The sequence below is a fragment of the Silurus aristotelis genome, assembly GCF_946808225.1.
Source record: "Silurus aristotelis genome assembly, chromosome: 18".
NCBI classification, from domain to species: Eukaryota; Metazoa; Chordata; class Actinopteri; order Siluriformes; family Siluridae; genus Silurus; species Silurus aristotelis.
In genome coordinates, this window is record NC_139591.1 from 19,441,778 (window position 1) to 19,463,397 (window position 21,620).

A 21,620-nucleotide genomic window follows, 5' to 3' on the forward strand; every position below is an offset into this window, starting at 1 on the left:
GATTGTTTCAAAGCAGCAATAATCTGTATAGGAAAATGTATTGGTTAACATTGTTCAATGCACATGAAACATCTAAACATGGCCCAAAAACAGCTTTACAATTGAAAAATTCATGAATTTTTAATGTAAAAAGTCTGAATGCTAGCTAATCGAAATAGCTAGTATTATCCATTTTATAAACTCGTCTGTACTCATTTCAGATCAGTACAGATGTAAATATTACTCACTTTGTATTAATAAAACATATATAGAAAAACTTCTATCTATCTAAGGTATCAACACCTAACCATGATGAGAAAGGGATGTGGCTTTGGATTGGACAGTTGTGAGTTTAAATCCCAACACCACCAATCTGCCATTGCTGGTCTCTCTGGATTACAGCGGCTGCCACATGGTATAACTATGAATGTAGAATTATCTCCGTTTGCCATTTTCTTATCCTACATACCTTTGTGTAATTGTAGTTTTTAAAATAATTGTCAGCAATATTTAACCCAGCAACAAACAGTTATTTTTAACAGATGTCATAACTTGGTATATATTTTTTTGAGCACAGTCTTTTATCATATATAAATTACAGTGGCGGGCCATGCATTTGGTTCCTGGGCCTTCAGTGGGCACTTACTAGAACCATTTTACTAAAGCAAGCTCCATACCTCTATGCTACAACCGCAACTGTGCACCTACATTGTCTGGAGCAGTTCAGAATCAATATTTGTTTAATAACATGACAAAAAACTTTCTTTCGACCTCTCCCATTAGGGGTCGCCACAGCAGATCATCCGCATGTTTGATTTGGCACATGTTTTTACACTGAATGCCCTTCCTAATGCAACCCTCCCCATTTATCCGGGCTTGGGACCGGCACTAAGGCTTGTGCAACCCTAATGGCTGGGGTTGGGTCCCTGATCAGGGATCGAACCCGGGCCGCAGCGGTGAGAGCGTCGCATCCTAACCACTAGACCACCAGGGAACCACTATGACAAAAACATGAAAAATTAAATAAAATACAACCTACTCACCAGAGATGCATACTCATAAATTGCAGCGCTCCTCAGTGGCTGTAAGACAGTGACACCGCTCGTATTCACTGGCTAGCTAGCTTCGGGGTTGGCCGACATCTCCTCACGATGTCTAGCTTTTCTTGAAAATGGATTTTTAAGTATGTCCGAGACCAAATCAATGTCTCTTCCTCTGTAGGCATAAAAAAGGCTAACTCAGATGTATTAATGTGTTCAGTGTGCTACAGACATGTTTTGCGCGTTGAACTTGGCTGTAACAGTTTCCCTCTGACTAACCAATCAGAGGCCGGAAAAATGCTGACGCTATTCTTGGCCAGTTAGTTGGCCCTGTGAGGCGAATATGAAATCTGATTGTTTAAAAAAACAGACTCACTGATAATATTCTCTATGGTAAAAAGTCCAGCTGTACAGACTTTGAAAGCCCTGGGCAGATTAGATTGACATGGCAGCACATAGAGGCTGAAATCTGATTGGACAAAAAAATCTATCATCCACATACACGTACTGGAAGCAGGGCAGCCAAGAGAAACGCTGCGAAATGAAGAGAATGAACTGTTGGGAATAAATTAATACAATTTCATGGAACAAATATTAGAATTTATGTTGTAAATGTAGTGATTCTGATATTGTTTAGGTCAGCAGAGAAGGCCTTGCTGGCCTTGACAGCCCACCACTAATAAATTGTGACCCAACCAAGAACACAGAACCAGGATTAATTAAATATTAAAGATTTGCCATAAGTCATGACTAAGATTTTCCTCAGATAGAAATCAACTAAGAGGAAAAAAATCGCATCCTTGCAGTCTCCCTGTTCATCCGTCTGTCTGTTTCAAATTTCTGGAAAATGCTTTATTATTCAGAGCAGGACTGGAAGTGATAAAAGGAAACTTAGTATTTTATAATCTTCATAGTCTTTGTCTGCTCATTTGGAAAGGTCTGTCACTTGTTTTTTTGTTTTATATCTGATTATATATATGTTTGTGTGTGTGTGTGTGTGTGTGTGTGTGTGTGTGTGTGTGTGTGTGTGTGTGTGTGTTTGTGTGTGTGTGTAGGTCCTATCTGGTTGGACAATGTACACTGTACAGGGAGGGAGGCTTCAGTCTCCGACTGTATATCAAACGGGTTTGGGGTTTCAGACTGTAAACACTCGGAGGATGTCGGAGTCGTGTGTACACAAAAACGCATCCCGGGATTCAAACACATCAGCACTAACAGCAACGAAGTGGAGGTGAGACATACACACACACGCGTTTGTACACCAACATTACATAACATTATGACATTTTAACATTATGACCGGTGAAGTGAATAACACTGATTATCTCTTCATCATCACTGGCACCTGTTAGTGGGTTCGATATTTTAGGCAGCAAGTGAACAATTTGTCATGAAAGTTGATGTGGTAGAAGCAGGAAAAATGTGCAAATGTAAGGATTTAAGCGAGTTTGACAAGAGCCAAATTGTGATGGCTAGATGACTGGGTCAGAGCATCTCCAAAAATGGCAGTGGTCAGTATCTATCAAAAGTGGTACAAGGAAGGAACAGTAGTGAACCTGGTGACAGGGTCATGGGCGGTTGAGGCTCATTGATGCACGTAGGGAGCGAAGGATGTTCCGTGTGGTCCGATCCAACAGACGAACTTCTGTAGCTCAAATTGCTGAAGAAGTGACTGCTTTTAATACTTGACAGGGTCAGGGCTGTTTTAGCAGTATTTTTTTGTAAGTCTTATGTCATCTATTGAAGCACAAGACATTCTGTTCACAAGACACATTTTTTAGATTTGATCTACATCGGTCACTAACTGGTTTTACTCAACCTCGTGTAGTCAGTGCCAGCTCAAGTGCATGCTGTCAATGAAGCTTCTCAAAGATTCTGCTTTTTTTCTAAAGTTTTTGCTGAAACCACTTGTAATGAAACCCTTTGTGTGAATTTAAAAAGAATGGCATCATAAGCGGTTTCACTAATGCTTTCAGGCTTACTGTTTCTTATTGGGCTCTTTCTGATCCTCAATGTTTTTAACGCTTGTGCATTTTTTGTATAAATATTGAATATCTAAGTTAATTTAAGGGTGCTTGTTTTTCCAGGTTATGCCATAGTTAGCCTTCTTTAAAAGCTATTTAAGAAATATAGCTATTAGCACTGTACAGCACCCCCTAGTGGTCAGCAATAACAGCTCCATCAGCAGACCATTATTTTTTTAATTATGGTTGTGTAAACAGACAAGAACTATAGACTATGTACTTTGGTACATTATCAAAAATAATAAAAAATGACAAACAAATGATTTGGTCATGCAGCGGCAGCTTGGTGGTGCTGGGATTAGAACTCTTGAACTCTTGTGTTTGAGCTGTTGTTATTCTGTGCATGGATTTCACTCGGCTTCTTCCCGGGTTTCCTCCAACCACTTTAAAAAATAAAATATAGAGCAGGCTTTTGATGCATCCCAAACCACTGAATGGTAAAAGTGGTAACGAATGTGTAAGGAATCGCTTACTGGGAACTATAAATCACCTTATTCTTTAAACAGTGCCATTAATCCTGTTCTGACCCTTGCTGTAAATCTTTGTCTCTTTAACAGCCAGTGTGGTCGTAATTCTTTTTTTTTTATCAGCATGTCCTTATGGCTGATTTTCTAGCCAGATTTGCAGTTTCCAGGTTTCCAAATATCCCTTTCATGTGCCTTTTTTTGATACACAGCAGGCAAAAAGTCTAAAAGACCAGAACCCCCCAACACACACACACACACACTCATCCCCTCACTAATGAATGCACACATAGTTCCCGTCTTAGAGCAGAGACTTCAAAAAATGTGCACTAGCTGTTTACTTTTTGCCCTCCGTGATCCTCTGCACGTCTGCACGTGGATGTGTTTGTACTCATGGAAACCGAGGTGAGTGGCCTGTAATGTTCTTTTCCATCTCTACAACCTTGGAGGCTAATGATCTTACCACAGATGTCTCTCCACACACACACACACACACACACACACACACACACACACACACACACACACACACACACACACACACTGCCCACAACTTTCTGTCTAATCACTCTGACTTGCTCTGAACAGCTCATTCGTGAAAAGGATGACGACTGTCTGAGGGAATCCCGTCTCCCCCATTGACAGACAAGCAGAATCCCCTCATTTTACCCACAGCAGAAAGATTGTGTGGGTTTTATTACCCCGTGCTGACGGGCACTTGGGGTTGGGGGGAGGTGTTGGGGATTAGTCAAGTGTGGGGGTTTTGTATCAGTTTTTTCTGAAACATAAAACTCGCACTCGGCCTCCTAATGGCTTTACCTCCTTCTTTATGTCTGTGAGGTTAGAAGGTGACGTATAGACATCCATAGTAGATGAGTAAAGTTCTGTTTCTGCACGTTCCATCCGTCTGAGACAGGAGCAGATGCTATATGTCTAACCTGCTTCTTTATTTCCTCTACGTACTTTAGACTGTATTAGAAAATTCGGATGATAATGGAGGTTATTTACAATTTCACTGGAGCTCAATGAATCATAACCATTGATCCTTTGTGCAATTCAGGTTTAATACTAAATATATATTTTTTAACACAAATTGTTAGCACCCTGAATTTGACAATTTTTTAGAACTAGTCTTAAAAGGTTTTATTCCTCTTTTTCCACAACAAAATAATGAACACTTTTTAATTCACATGGAACATGTTGCTTACGTCCTGTTATAATTGCTTTAACTTAATAAGAATGCATCATGCCATGTAAAGACATCGCAAAACACTCTTTATTGTGGTGGACAAAGTACAACTTTCCTGTTGTTAAATAAAAAGACAAATCTTGTGCTTAAATTTTAGTAAAAAAATTAATAAATAAATAAAATAAGTACATAAATATATATATATATATATATATTTGAATTTCTACATCAGTAAAAGTACAAATCTCCTGCATAAATTAAAGTCCAGGAAAAAGAAAACTCAATTTATATATTTACTTGAGTAAAAGTACAAAAGTTCTTGCTTTTGAATGAACCTACTAATCACAAAAAGAAGTAGTGCTCTATGCACTATACACTATATGGAAAACTATATGGTTTGTGGACATCTGACCACAAGATTCATATGTTCCATTCCATAATTAGTTTCCATTTTCTTTTATAATAAACCCCCAATTTTCTGGGAAGATGTTCCACAAACTTTTGTAGTCAGGTTATGGAAATTTATGTTACTGAGGAGGTCTGGGGTGCAGTCAGCATTCCAATTCATCCCAAAGGAATTCAATAGGGTTGAGGTCATATCTTATATAAAGCAGGTCACTCAAGATCTTTCACTTCAACCCATGTAGAGCATATCTTCATGTAGCTTGCTTTGTACATACGTCTATTGTCATGCTGGAACAGGTTTGGCTCTCCGATTTCCAGTGAAGGGAAAATGTAACGCTACCTCATCCAAAGACATCCTATACAATTGTGTGTTAAACTTTGTGGTAACAGTTTGGAAAAGAGGCACATATGTTTGGATAAGTCAAGTGTCCCAATACATTTTTTCCATATAGTGTATATATGAATACTAGATGCAGTGCAGGTCAGTGTTCCATTCTATTGCACATCATGCCTTTATAAGTAAAGAGTTTTTTATAGTTACAGACACACAGGAAAATAACCCTTAATCCACACACACTCACCAGAATTATGAGGTTATGCTTGCGCTCTCTCCACAAACCCCTCATTTAATGTGTGTATTCGCTTTAATGTAGCAATGTGCTGGAGATAAAAGTAACATTTTACATGTCGAAATTTTCTCAAATGAAAAAGTACACTTACTTAAAAAATGTACTTGAGTACAGTAGCGTCATTAATGTCCACCAGCTCACCACTCTTCTATGTCAGAAAAAAACTACAGCTTTTAATCCTATTATACTCTGAGTCATGCCAAAACATCCCAATGTCAATGATTTCACAGATTTGTGGAACATATGAGGTGGTATCAAAAGGTAACGAGACTAACTGGTTCTGACCATGTGTGCTACCACGCCTGCGTTTTCATCATCGACAGCAAGTTAGAACAAAGAGAAAATGTACATTTCTGCATGAAACTGGGCAAATCTGCCACAGAGACTTTTGACATGACATATGTTTAACATGTCAAACGTCTCTGTGGCATATTTGCCCAGTTTCATTCAGACCTTTAACGAGCTCAACCCAAGAAAAAATATCGAAACCATTCAGCAACTTGTGCATGATGATCGTCGGAGAACAATCCCTATCATATCACTCCTGTAGACACCCTACTCATCAGTTTCGCGTCCTGTGTACGATTCACCATGAATTTCAGAAGGTGCCTTATACACTTATAAACAAGAAGACTTTCAGGACACTTTCCAGAAGTGGCAGGAAGTCTGGGAGCGCTGTATTGCTGCGCAAGGGGACTATTTTGGAGGTGATTGTGTGTAAACGTAGATAAATGAAGTACTTTTTGTAAAACAGCGCTAGTTTAATAACTTTTTGATACCACCTCGTACACCTTTCGAGCCCCAGTGTTTAAGTTACAATATACAGAATGAAGTATTTGAAAGCCCACTATGATATGGAATATCTCTACGACTTGTCTTATACTCGGAACTACTGTCCGAGCTGCTCTATTTTTTAAACATATATCGGAAAATACTGGCGCAAAGGTTACAGCTGAGAGTTATAACCCGAATGAAAACCTTTTCACCTGTTACTCGAAGTAATAAGTGAATCAGTCAAGATTATGGCCGAACCGATGATATGAAAATACGGTTAGAACCTTGTCACGTGATTCACCATCCAGCATAATGGTTTCTTATACTCAAATATCTGAAAAAACACTTGCACAAAAATAACTCCCTTTCCACCTGAGCATCATAATACCTTTTCTGTTTCCTACACACACACACACACACACACACACACACACACACACACACACACTTTTTTATTCCCCATATAGATTCCTTATTTGTAATTCCATCTCCCCTGTGTTAGTAATTGTACGTGTGAAACATTTAGACAACATTTATGTGGGTGTGTGTGTATGTGTGCGTTGCAGAAATGTGTGTGAGGTTCTCTTTTATCCCATTTATTTGCATCATACACAGACTTAACATGTAGCTGTCGTTTCCGTTCAGATTTTCTTCTGCACAAAGGCAACATTCACATAAAACAGATGGTTATACTGTATGTTTGTCCTTGAAAATATCAAGTCTGAAACCTGATGAATGATACCACAGCTGTCTGAGGGTCAGGGGGTTTATACAAGAGTATAAATGTCCTGCCTTGAGGGTGGCATCAGACTGAAATTAGCTAATCACTAACATCTGTATGTTTATAGAATAGGGCAGGTAAGGGTTTTCCTCTTAATGTAGGTTACTATGGGATAAGATTCACCTTCATGCATCTCAGAGGAAGCAGGTATTGACCGTAACCTTTCCAGGGCTGTTAGCTTCAAAATGGCATTAAATCCTGTGTACTGCACCTCAAGTTTTACAGACCAAGTCAACCATCATCAAGAAAGAAAGATGAACAAATCTGAAAAAAGTTTATCAAATAGAAGAAGGGAAAAAGAGGAAGGAAGAGAAATGAAGAGGACACAAATATGAAGGAAAAGTGAAAGAAGTGGGAAGGAATGAGTAAAAAAGAGGGTAAGGAAAAGGAGGAAATAGAAAATGGCGCAAGGATAAAAAGAATTGGAGAGTAGAGTACAAATGAAGGAAAAAGGAAATGGAAGGTGAGAATAGAAACAGGTAGAAAAGGCAGTGGAGAAATACAGGGAAAAAGACAAGACAAGAAAAATAAAAAGGAGGAAGGATAAAGAGGAGGAAGAAAGACACAAAAGGGTAGATGAGAGAAACAAGTGAGGTTCTTTATAATTTTCCTAACCAGGAGACTGACTCTTTCAGCATTCTTCTAAAGGCACCATATTGCTAAAAGTTTGTGCACCTGACCATCACATTCACAGTCTTTGTTGAACAACCCATTCGAGGGTTAATCAACCTTCAAGTGTTATAATAAGTTCTACTCATACAGGAAGGGTTTTCTCTAGATTTTGGAGCATGTTGTGGGAATCATTCAGCTACAAGAACATCAGGTTCGGGTTGAAGGTCTGGTGTTCGGGCAGTATTCTAGTTCATTCCAAAGGTGTACAGTCAGCTTGAGGTCAGGGTGCCGTGGAGGTCACTCAAGTGTTTCCAGTCCAACCTTCACACACCATGAAGCTCACACAGGAACAGGTCTTGCCCGAACAGGTTTGGGCTTCTTAGCTTAAGTGAAGGGAAACTGTAATGCCACAGCATGCATATGCATTCATTCATTTTGTGCTTTGAGTTTTTACGGAAGAACTTGGATGTGATGCTCAGGTGTCCAAAAAAAAGTTGGTCATACAGCGTATGTTAGTATTTCAATACTTTCTGGTTAAGATTTCGGAGTATTGGTCTAAAGTCACAGTGCTCTTGAGCAAGTCTCAAAATTTGAATAAATTGCAAATGTATAAATGCAAATAATATTTATAAATATGTAGCAGCTATCCATTATTATATATGCTTTTCAGTGGTGACGAAGTACACAAACCATGTACAAAGAGATACAGTAGGTAAAATATTACTCCAGTAAAATTAAAAGTGTTTACTTTAGGGAAAAGTACAAAAGTATTTGTCTTCAAATGTAATTCAGTATCCAAAGTACTATGATTTATTATGGATAATATGTTCTATTATCATTTTAATCACAAGACACTTGCTTGAAAAGATTCTAATGTTACTCAGCACACCATATTATATTCATTAGTCAAACACAGGTTGATATCTATTAAAATTTTAATTAACCTAAAATTTACTTATTAACTACTTAAAAAATAATCACGCAAATAAGGCCACGGGTGGCTGTCGAACTGACGCTGAACTCTAGTTCTGAGATCCTTTTGCTGTTCACACGTCCACTTAAACCATTTCCTAACATTCATCAGTCATAGCCACCACCTTTCAGCGTTATATGGTGTTTAATGTGTGTGTATAAGTATTTATAATACACACTTTAGTCTTTAGAGAGGTTTTATTGCTTCCTGAAGCTGTTGTGTCAATCCGGCTTGAGTTCAAGCATGCTGAAAAGTCTTGAAAGTTTTACCTCTCGAGTTTTAGTGCTGTTGTAAAAGTCAGTGAAACTTCTGTACGCATTTCTTCACCTTGGAGAGCGGAGAACATTAGTTGTGTTATGTTGTGTACGGTTGTGTTGTGTTGTGCATGAGCTTTCAATTGCTTTCTGAAATCTTTCTTTCAACTAACCCCAGGCTATTCAAATAACCCGAGCACATTTTTAAATACCTTCACTTTTTATAAATGAAACTTAATGCCTTTAAGAGGCCCAGTTTTCTGTTTTATCAAACTAACCAAATTTTAGCATGAAATTGATAGAATGAGGAAACACTAAAAAGACTAGACAGGACTATTTGCCGGACAGCAATGTGCTGATGGAATATTAAATCTTAGTTGAAGCATACACAAGATTGAGCTGAAAGGGAAATTTTAAGTCCAGGTATCGCCATCTCAACACGTATTGTGTGAGAGACAACAAGGGTGTCAAGGCCACAAAAATAAGATTTTGTGTACACACTCAACATTCTATTAATATTTCAGCAAATCTCTCTGGAACAATTTCATGCAGTCTGGCACAGGGGTAGTCCTGGTGTAAAAAAATACAAAGGATTTATGTCTAGTTTATTATTGTACTGTTATTCTACATATTACCCCAAGTTAATTTCACAAAGAGGATCAATCTGATTGGTCAGATAGTGTATAAAACAGCTATATTTTATAACCAGAGCTCTGAAACCAGACCAGTTCAACTACAAAAGTCACAGTAAACACAAATGTGTACTGCCAGTTATACTGTAGTATCTTTTAAATGTAACTTTTGGCAATGTGATTTAGGGCTGTAGCTATAAATTATTGTAGTGACTGAGTATTCTACTGATTATTCCATCGATTAATCGAGTAATCGAGTAAATTGCTTACAAGAATATCTGAAAACTGAACCCTTTTTTGCCATATTACAGCAAAATGCAAATACAAATATGTCAATAAATATTTAAGAATATTTATAAATAAATACAATCTAAAAATACATTTTAGATTACTCTAAAAAAAGTAAATGCACTGTACTGTGTTTTATTTATGTTTTACGATGACATGATTAACAACTTTGGGAAACTTTCTGTCATTTTCTTCGTCTTGAATCTATGGAAGCCCGTTAAAATTTTTTTTTTGCATAATTCCAAACTTTTTTTAATCGCACTCGCATTTTCAATGTGTAAAGCTTTCAGTAAATAAAGAGGTGGTGATGCTGCCCTATTGGCTAAAAAAAAGATTGCGAGAAATAAAGTCAGGATTGCAAGGAAAAACTGAATTGTGAGGAAAAAGTCAGAATTAGGCAAAATATTTTTTTAATATGGCGGATACAGGCTTCCATATGAATCTTCTCTTCTCCCCTGTTCCTCCATTTTTTAAATTCTGCAGCGTCTTTTGTGTTTACCTGTCCAGCACGCTCCAGAGTTTAGCAGGTGGTGCATCAGTAATAATGGTCTGTGGGGAAACATAGACCATACAAACTCTGTGTGTAGTTAAAAGGACTAAACGAAGCATCAAGGCAAATAATTTGTAATGCTTTTTTGTATTCGAATTACTCGATTTACTCAAGGAATCATTTCAGCCTTATGAGAATCTCCAGCTCCCAGCAATGTCCATGGCCTCCAAAAATGGCCGAACATTTCCCAGAACACTTTACCACTTCCCCACACACTTAGCTACCACTTCTGTGTTCTATCACACTCTCTCACACACACATTCAGTCACCTTTTTAGACCCTCATTGACAAAAAAAAATAAGTATACACTCCCTGTTACTTTGTTTTTTGACGTTTACCAAGCCTTTATTCTTGTGTTTGACTCATTGTTTGCTGACTAGTTTTTAACTGGTTTATAACCTAGTTATACAGTTTTAGGATTTGTTTGCTTTTTCTACTTAAGTTGCACTTTTTTTTCCTGTATTTGCATCTGGCTAGATGACAATGATCAAAAAGACATGCAGTCAATTTGGTTTGTCTTTTATAACAGTATTTGTTTTACAAGAATATGCCACAAAATGAAAAAGATTTATCAGTTTTTCGGAGTTGTACATGTACTATAGGTCTGGTCTTAATCTAAAACTATATAATGCTTTTTAAGTTCACAAACACTAATATAGATTAATCTTCTCTCTTAAATCTTTTAAGAAATGCAATAATTTTCTATACAGTGAAACATTTTCATTCAGATTTATGAAAGGATGTGAGTTTAAAGCCCAGCACCCACCACAAAGCTGCCACTGTGTGCTTTTGAACAAGGTTCTTAACCTTCAAATTCTCAGTTGTTTAAAAAAAGGATAATTGTAAATGACTCTGGATAAGGAACATCTGCCGAATGTCATAAATGTAAATGCATGCTGTCATTAGGAGGAATGTGCATCGTTTTTCCCATGAACGCACCGTGGAAGGGAACCTTGTTTAGTGACTCATACTTTACAAACACATCATTGTGAGTTATTATAAATGTGCTACTGTAACTGCACTTACCCCAGCTCTAACCTTCTCAAATATTTTGGCTCTTTATAAAAACTGCTTATAAAAATATTCAAAAAGACTCCAAATTGGCATGTATTATATTAATTAAAGGATAAAAAATCTACACACACACACACACACACACACACACACACACACACACACACACACACACACACACACACACACACACACACACACAGGGCTGGGGGAGAGATGACTGGCTTGAATTCTATTCTGATGACATTAAGCACATTTTTCCGACGTTGTTGAAACATGTAACTCATCTGAATAAGAATGTTACTCTGGTTTGCATTGGTTGTGATTTGTTGTTTGTTGGCCGCATGTCACCCGAAAGTCAAAAAGTTTTCTTCATATTTGCAAAGCATGTTAAGGATAAACCTGAAAATGCTTGTGGTGAGGTTCAATATATGACACAGAATGAAAGAAAGACGCTAACTAATATGAACAATACGTAGGTGTACAAAGAAAAAATTTGGACGTACAATGGAAGTTCAGTGGCTCAGTGGGGAGCAAAGTAGTAACTTCTGTAGTACAAATAATAAATAAAAGAAAGAAAGAAAGAAAGGAAGAAATAAAAGAAAGAAAGAAAGAAAGAAAGAAAGAAAGAAAGAAAGAAAGAAAGAAAGAAAGAAAGAAAGAAAGAAAGAAAGAAGCAAACACGAGTAAGTCAAATTAATGTGACTGCAATGTGCATAGATTTACAAGAAACGCAAAAGTTCCTCAATGACAAACTGATATTGAAAATTGACCCAGTGGCTACTTATGGTTTTGTTAGTCTTCAGGGAAAAATGTGATTTGGAGCCTCTCATAAACAATACTGTATGAACAAAATTATTTGGGCACCTGACTTATGTGGATTTTGTTATTATTGTTACCACAATGTTGGAGGCACACAATTGTATATGAAGTCTTCGACTGAGGTAGAATTAAATTTTCCACTACACTTTAACTTGGAGTCTCCAACCTGTTCCAACATGACAATTCCCCTGTGCACAAAGCCAGCTCCATGAAGATAGGCTGTACATGGGTTGGAGTGGAAGATCTTGACTACCCTGCTATAGAGCTCTCAACCCTATTGAACATCTTTGGGATGAATTGAAACACTGACTGCTCCTCAGGCCTTCACACCTACATAAGTAGATTACTTTACTAACACCCTTGTGGCTGACTAAACACAAATCTCCACATTTCAAAATCTAGTGGAACCTTCCAAAAAGATTGGAGCTTATCATAACAGCAAATAGAGACTAAATGTGGAATGGGATGTTTTCACAAACTTTTGACACATTGCAAATGTGATCAGTTAACATAAATATCTAGGTACAAATAAGGTATAAACCATCTTCAAATTCTTGAGGAAATACTTTGGGAATCGGACTCCTCTTCTGTTATGGGTGTGTTCTAAAAGAGCTAAACTGGTGGTCTCTTTTCTCAATCTGGACACCTAATCCTATAAACAACGAATACCGAAGCTTGGAATAAATTCAAACCTCTTTATAAATATTCATTTAAGCGATCTAGCTTCTGTGAATTCCATCATTAGCAAGTTAGTGGCAACATGGTTAGCTAAAAATAAACATCTAACAGCTGTGCAATATTAGCAAGTAAGTAATGCTTGCAGGATAGTTAGACTTTCTTAAATAAAAACATAATAAAACAAAGAATAAAATATTAAATGAGCTGGGGTTACACCTGTACTGGCATTTCTGCAGTAGCTAAACATAATGTAAATAATAAAGCTACCTAGCTAAATACTGTAACCAAAACAGCACCACAAAGCTAGCGCTAGCTAGCTTCCATTAACTCTATAGTTAGCAAGCTAGAGAGTCTTGCACCAGGATAAGCTAAAAAATAAAAAGCTAACAGCTCCATCATTTTAGCTTTTAATGAAGGCTAGCATGATCATTAGACGTTCTCTCATAATAAAGTAAGGATATGAAATGAGCTGGTGTGTACTGGCATTTCTGAAGTAGCCAAACTTTATTTACATAACAATGCTGGCTGTAACCCAGATAACACCACAAAAGTCTTTTTGTGAGGAAGATACCACAGGGGACCACTACATTATTTCTTGGTCTACATTCCCTTCACCATTCTGTCCCACTGAATGACAGAGTTGCTTAAAGTGTGTGTTTTCTAAATTTGTCTCGAAAGGCTAAAGTTCACATTCCTGGAGCGAGAAACTCGAACTGCTCCACATTTCCTGCACACTTTGAGCTGGTTTTAAAGAAGCTGGGTATTAGTTTAGAGATTTATAGTCATGTTTTTGTACTATTGAACATTATATTGAATATTTTGGCTTTTTGAGAGGAGAAAGACATGACAGACATAAGCTGCGCTTACTGAATAAGGTGCCTGTGTTCTGGAGGAATAATGCATGGTCACAAATCATGCGGCTCGGCAGAGGCAAAATTACTATCTGAACTGTTTGTATTGGCGTAATCATATTTGTTCCACATGAATGGTGAGAAAGGTTGTGTGACTGTCACCTACATGAGAATGGTGGTCTTTCTGTACTGCTACTTTATGGTGATGCATTCAGGGAGGTATTCAGGTAATACTGTCAGGATAAAAATGTAACATTATGACAGGGCAAGGTCTGGAAAACGGAAGCCAACTCTTGGGTTTCCATCCCCAAAAATTACACTGCTAATAACAACACTGATGAATTTATATATTATTTAATACCTAGTATATAACATTGGTTTATTTTCCAAGAGATTTCAAGTGGTTTCTAGTGGTTTGTGCAGTGGTGGACATGAAAGTAAATGTAATTCGTTACTGTATTTAAGTAGCTTTGTCACGTATCTGCAATTTACTGAAGTATTTACATTTGGAGAGACTTCACTACATTTCAGATATATCAAATACATTTTGCGAAATCAGTCGTTCCTTTATATGTATGAGTGGATAAAAACCATACTGTTCAAGCATACAGCAAGCCACCAATCCGCCTTTGTTTTGAACTTGTTTTAATTGCCGCTTGGTGGTATCTACTTATCACCAACATACAGTTCAGCATCAACAGCAAGCAGAACCTTTTGAGAATAAAAAATGATCTAAGAAAGTGCTGACTTCAACTTGACACAACATTCGTGGCTTTATTTTCATGTTTTTTTTAAGTAGTTGAAAAGAAGATTCTGGGCTCATGATTATTTTTTGTAGATATCAATCAGTGTATGACTCATTAATATCAATATATTAATAGATTGGTGCACTAAGAGTAACATTAGAGTCTTTTTACATGAACCGAGCTGATTAAGCAAGAGTCTTGTTACAAATAAAAATATTTTTGCCATTATGAATCAAAGTACTTTGCATACTTAATTACATTTGAAGGTGAATACTTTACTCAAGTGACATTTTACATAGTGTATCTCCACTTTAACTCAAGTACATGGTTTGTGTATATATATAAAAACATTAGCTAGAGTTTGCAGGACATGTAGTCATGCTCTTAGCAAATTACTCACCAACTTTTCCACACCTTCCAAAATATTCACTGGAGATTTGTGCTCATTCACCCACAAGAACATTACTAATGTCAGGTACTGATGTATGGATCTAAGGGACTTTTTTGCCACAGTGGCCCCAGGCTTGCTCATCAGGGATCAATACACATCATTCACCTTGATTCAAAAATTCTATAAAGCTGCTTTAAGACAATGTTCATTGTGAAAAGCGCTATAGAAATAAACTTCACATGACTGGACTTGACATGACTGGACTTGAAATGTAGGTTGAGGCGTTCTGGGGTGCTGTCAGTTTTCCAATTCATCCCAAAGGTGGAACAAATTCTTTAAAAGAATTCTTTTGCAGGCCGCTCAAGATCTTCCTCTCCAGCCCATGTACAGCATTTCTTTATTAAGCTAGCTATGTGCACAGGGGCATCATCATGCTGAAACAGGTTTGCGTCTCTTAAGGTTTCCTAAGTGAAGGGAAAATTGCTAGAGAATTCAAAGAAATCCTATACTATTGGTGCCTCGATATTGTCTATGAGTATTTGTAATATAAACTGCAGTGTATGGCCACATGTAAGAAAAACCCTCAACATCCCATTCCAGATTTTCCTTATGCTGTAATAATAAGCTTCACTCATCTGGCAAGGATTTCCACTAGATTTTGGAGTGTCGCTGTAGGGATTTGTGCTTATTCAGTCAGAAGAGAATTTGTGAGGTCATGCACTAATGTTAATTCAGGAGTTCTGAGGAGGTCAGCATTCCACTTCATTCATTCATTGTGAATGAGGGGAGGAATCTGTAGAGCTACTGAAGTTCTTCCATTTGAGCCTTGGCAACCCATGGAGCTGTAATGCTACAGTATACAAAGGCATTCAATACATTTTTATTGTGTGCTTCCAGCTTTGTGTACAATAATTTTTGAAGACAGTGATCATCATTTTAACGGGCAATGTTCGATCTAATCAAGTAATGTGTTGATGTTGATTAAAAAATCTTAAAATCTTGTTTAAAGAAGAGAAATGCTACTGTATTGTCTCTCCATGGTTTGAGCAAGGTTTTCACAGTCTGAACTCAAGGTTGAAGACACTTTTTTTTGACAATACAAGAAGATAATTAAGATTCACGTTTCAAGATTTTTATTTGTCACAAACATACACTTAATTGCCAAAAGTATTGGGTCACCTGGTCATAAGTGTGGTATGTGATTTTTTAGCATTGCATCCCACATTTAGTCCCAATTTTCCCTTATAATTCCCTCCACTCTTCTGGGAAGACGTTCCACTAGATTTTAGAGTTTGCTTATGGATATTATGTGAGGAGACCTGGGGTGCAGTCAGCATTCACATTCATCCCGAAGCTGTTCAGTAGAAAAGACATCAGAGCTCTATGGCAGGCCACTCAAGATCTTCCTCTCCAAAGCATGTAAAGCATATCTTCAAGGTTCTCACTTTGTGCACAGGGGCATCGCCATGCTGGAATAGGTTTGGGTTTCCAATTTAATGGTAACAGATTGGAGCAGGAAAGGTCAGGTGACCCAATACTTTTGGCAATATAATGTAGTTACATGCAGAATACAACTTGGAGTGAAAAATAAATAATCGGTCGCTCAGAATTTGTGCATTAAGTAAAAGGTCTTAAAGTATAAATTATAAAAGATAAAAAAAAAAAAAAAAGAAGAGAAGATATGAGAAAATATATAATATAACGATAAGGTGGTAAATAAAAAAATTAAGCAATTACATAAAGATGTGCAAAGGAAGTACAAAGTACAACATGTAATTGGGGTATAATGGACCATATTACAGGTTGAATGGTTATTTTATATGTTTTTACCTAGTCTGAATTTTTTCGAAAGTGTAAAGAATGAGGAAAAAGGAAAAAGAAAAAGTTTTAGCCAGGAGCCTGATATGTGAGAAATGAAACGCTTTATACACAGGAATCAGGAGTCTGTATAAAAATGTCCCATTTTGTGTCTTGGTGTGTTTCCAATTTGCTTCATATCACTCGACTGTTCTCAGATGTTCTACAGAGGAAGAGTCAGAAAGAAAGGAAAAAGACTAGAAAAAGTTTATTTTTGCATTAAGCAGCATTTTCGGACTAAATCTTGACTATCGGAAATAGTACATTTTCATGTATACATGTATACATATCTAATGACAATAAATACGATGATAATGATGAAGAAAATGGTGATGAAGGTGTTACTGAGTCAATCGTTCGTGGTGTGATTATTTCAAATTGCTGTATTTGATCTAACTTCGGATGTCACACGCATCTGGGATGATGGATTATATTTAGAGTGACATTTGGCTGAATCGAAGAGGACATTCTGTGTTGTGTTGAATCAAACAGGACGTTTCACAAACATTCTTCAAGAGAATGACTCATAAGTGGTTCGGTCTGCTGCCACATCCCTAAAGCTCTTTTCACAACGCTTCCCAACCAGATGTTGCACAAATGTTAAGCTAATTTCAAAACATTGTATGGGAAACGTTTTTTTATATCAGCGACAGCTTTGTTGAATAGAAACGATTTCATTAAAGAATGCCAGATAATCAGACACAGTAATAAACTGGGATGTACAACTATAATGTTTTCAGTTAATTAGATAAATAATTGGCAAACTTTATTTTACCAAATGCAGAACACATCTTATTTATTCCTCTTCTTTTGAAAAAAAAAAGTTAATCCTTTAAATTTTACCTGATCTGCATCTGATCTGCTTTATTACATACTTAACATTTGCTCTTCCAGGGTTCGCCACCCAATCCTCAACACCAAATTATACCTGATCTGTACCCCTGTATTGTTCCCAAAACTTTTATTTGTACTGTTTATCGGCACCTCATGTACTGCCATCCATTCTACTGCCCCTGATTTGTGTCACTTCCTATTCTGCTCCTACTTTGTTGTTACCAGATCTACACACCCTTATTACACGTCTTATCAAAACCCATACTGTACCTTGTTTTCTCTACCTGATCTGCATCCTGTTCTCCTAAGCTACACCAGGGGTGTCTAAACTGTTCCACAGAGGGGCTTTGTGATTGCAGGTTTTTATGCACCTTTTGTTCTTGACCTGACCTGTACTTTCTCAATGTGCCCTCTTTTTTTCCCCAATCATCAACTTTATGTTTCCTTGCCATTGTACATTCAACCAATTTGTGTCATATAAACAAATCTGGATTTCTTGTCTTGAGACCATTTTTTAAGTTTATATATGTCCCACCTTAACTGCATTTTTGAAGCTGCTGAATTATCTTCTGTGGTGGATCAGGTTTGGTTAAATGCTGCTCATGTGACTCACTTCCATACTCCACCAGTTTTAGGAGTTCTGCACACCAGCTGTCATACTTACTTATTAACCTGTATGTTATACCAGACTTCTTAACGTGCACCATTTCAGAAATACAAATCAGCCTAGATCCTGTTCCAGTCACCAAGATAACTGTCTACATAACAAGTGGTCAGAGGTCAAAAGTCATTTAAAGTGAAGAGCTTTAGGAACAGGTGACATATTGACCTCTGACAACATGGTGAAGAAGAAGCAACCATCACACACACACACACACACACACACACACACACACACACACACACACACACACACACACACACACACACACACAGTATGAAATAAAACAGCAGTGTGTGTTTACCTTACGCTGACTCAGTCAAGAACACAATAGCATCTGGCTGTAGGCTTGTTGGGTTTAGTACGATGGTGTGATCTTGCAGTGTTGTGTGTGTGTGTGGGTGTGTGTGTGTCTGAGAAGTGTTGACTGGTGTTTCTCATTTGGGTGTTTTTCCCAAAAGGGCAACTAGCACAGGAATAAACATACTAGCTTTCAGTTCTACCACAGATTCTATCATCTCTCTCTTTCTATTTCTCTCCCTCTCTTTCCCTCTTTCTCTCTCCCTTTCTCTCCCACTTATCTCTCTCTTTATCTTTCTCTCTTTCTCTTTTTTTTTTTTTTTTTCTTTCTATTCCTCACTCTGGAAATTCATGAACACCAGCAAAAATTAAGTATTTTTTTAATTCTCTTTGCTTTCTCCCGACTCGAACTCTGCACATGTTTGACCAGGAGACAGGATGTGAATAAGACTGGGAATAGGGGGGTCTTTTGCTGCATCATCGACATGGCAACCGTTCATACACATACACACTCCCACACACAGTCTTCTTTGCTCCTTGGCTGAATACAGGAACATTAGTGCTGTGTAAATATTGTGAGTCTGGGGTGTGAAGGGAGAGCTTAGCAGCATGGCAGGAGAGGAATGTCTGCAGCAAAAAAAGAATTCCTACACATACATGCACGTGCACTCACACACGCACACACACACACACACACACACACACACACACACACACACACACACACCCCTTGTCCAATCCTACAGGACATGGATTATTCCAACTTCCAAAGGACCTAATCAAACATCAATGGATTTTCTTTTAACATCATTTATATATCACTTATTTTACTCCTCATTGAAGAACAGTTTATAAACGTTTGTGGCGTCTGCTGTGGTTTTGAAGTTCTTCTTCGTGTCAGCTTTTTTTCAGCTCGAAAAGGCAGATCAAAGGTGAACAGGTTCACCATATCGCTATTTTTACTTCAAACACATGGAAAAACCTGAGAGTGATCAAACACAGGTGTTACTCTGAGAAAGCGCGACTCAAATACGTGTGGGTTCTTATAAAGAGGTCACGTTGTGTGTGAACACCACACAGAACACTTAGGGCATTCTGTAGTAATAAGCAATGTTCTGTTTCACTCACTCGAGCCATAGCTGTAACATTTCATTGCTCCTCAAAAATCCCCTTTTTTAGATTTAGTTGGTATATTCAGTAGAAATTGCTATAACAGTATGCCATTTTAAACCATCTTCTAATGTTCATAACTAGTAGAGTTTGACCGATCTGGATTTTACAGATAGCAATAATTAGGTCAGATCGTACTTGCTGATATCCGATTCATCAACCGATAGTACTGGATTAAAAACCAAACATAAAACTCCATGTAACATAGTACTGAACTTAAAAATACAAAATAAATAAGCATACGTGAATCATAAAAATGTGCTAAAGGAAATACAAATGAATATATTCATTCAGAAATATAATTATATAATTAATAAATATAATAAATCGCTCTAATATAATCGAGGGCACTCTAGAAGCCACTTTCGTAATGACAGCGGACTGGAAGCCGGAAAAACTATCGGTAGGGATTTTCGCTGATTGTAGATAGTGCCAGCAATCAACTAATCGGCTTGACCGGGTTGATCACTCAACCTCTAAGAGCTAGCAATTCATTCCATTCAGTAAGCGTTATTCGAAGGTAATGAGCAGTCTTTTATTATGGTACTGTTAATAACATTTGAGATGAATCTTGCTAACTCAGATCCCCAATTTGGTGCTTAACTTATTTTCTAATTGATGAAACATGGTGTTGTGTCAAAATTCAAAGATTTGACTAAAGTATATACTCTTGCCAGGAAGGAATGAGATATTGCATACAAAAGCCATTTTAAAATCATTTTAATGATAATAGTAACAGAACACCTTTGAATCATATCCCTTATATTGACAACTTGTAATAGTATAAACTCCCTAAAGACAAATATATTGCATGAATAATATGCAGATAATACTTTCCCTTTGCCTTAATAACAGCACCAATCCAGCCTGCTATGAATTCCTCCAGTGTCTCCAGGAGCTCCTGCTAGCCCACTTCCACTGACTGGGCGCAGTTCAGCTATAGTTCAAGGTTCTTATTCAAAGCTCCATTTCCAGATATTCTCACTAAATTCTATGGGATTAAGATCTGGTGATTTTTTGCAGGTCAGAGATTCTCAAAGATCCTAAAAGATCCTCATTGGCATATAAATAAAAGGTTCTTTTTCTACATTGGGTAAAGTGGTGGTGCCATGGGTAGAATTTCTGCCTCACAGATCCAGCATCCATGATTCAATCCTGCTCTTGAGTTACTGTCTTTGGGAAGTTTTGGTGCATGTTCTCACCAAATGGGTTTCCTCTGGGTTTTTCAGTTTTCTCCGAAAAACATGCTACTAGGATGAATGCTGATGGCAGATTATCTTTTGGAGTGAATGTGTGTTTAGCATGACCCTGACCAGGATAAAGTCATTGCTAAAGAATGACTCACTGTTTCCATGTTGTTTTCCTAGGTTCTTCTTCATTCCTTAATCCTAGTTAACAACTACTGAAAAACAGAACCTTGTGTGGGAACCCAGAAAAGGGCATTGTTTATTAATCATGATTTTTTAAAATTAAAACCACAAATTCTTGCCTTTTTGTTAGCACCACGAACCTATTAGATATTTCATTCTCCTGAATTTTTTGGTAGTTCGTACATGTGGGGCTGATTTCTAAATAGGCAGCTTTTATGTAAATCAAAAACTTTATAAAATGAAGCTTGGAGTGGTTTGTACTGATTCAAACCCCCAAAAACCAAACCAAACCAAAATAGGAAACCACAAAGACAAAAAAAATAAAAAATTAA

At 37.3% G+C, this 21,620-nt stretch overlaps 1 protein-coding gene across 1 annotated transcript in view; it reads left to right on the forward strand.

The window, feature by feature from the left end:
- Positions 1-21,620, forward strand: part of loxl2a (lysyl oxidase-like 2a) — a 48,218-nt gene that overhangs the window by 6,126 nt on the left and 20,472 nt on the right. Inside the window, exon 3 of the mRNA XM_083568625.1 lies at positions 2,075-2,250. Coding sequence (XP_083424751.1) covers positions 2,075-2,250 — 176 coding nt within the window. The remainder of the gene's footprint in view (positions 1-2,074; positions 2,251-21,620) is intronic.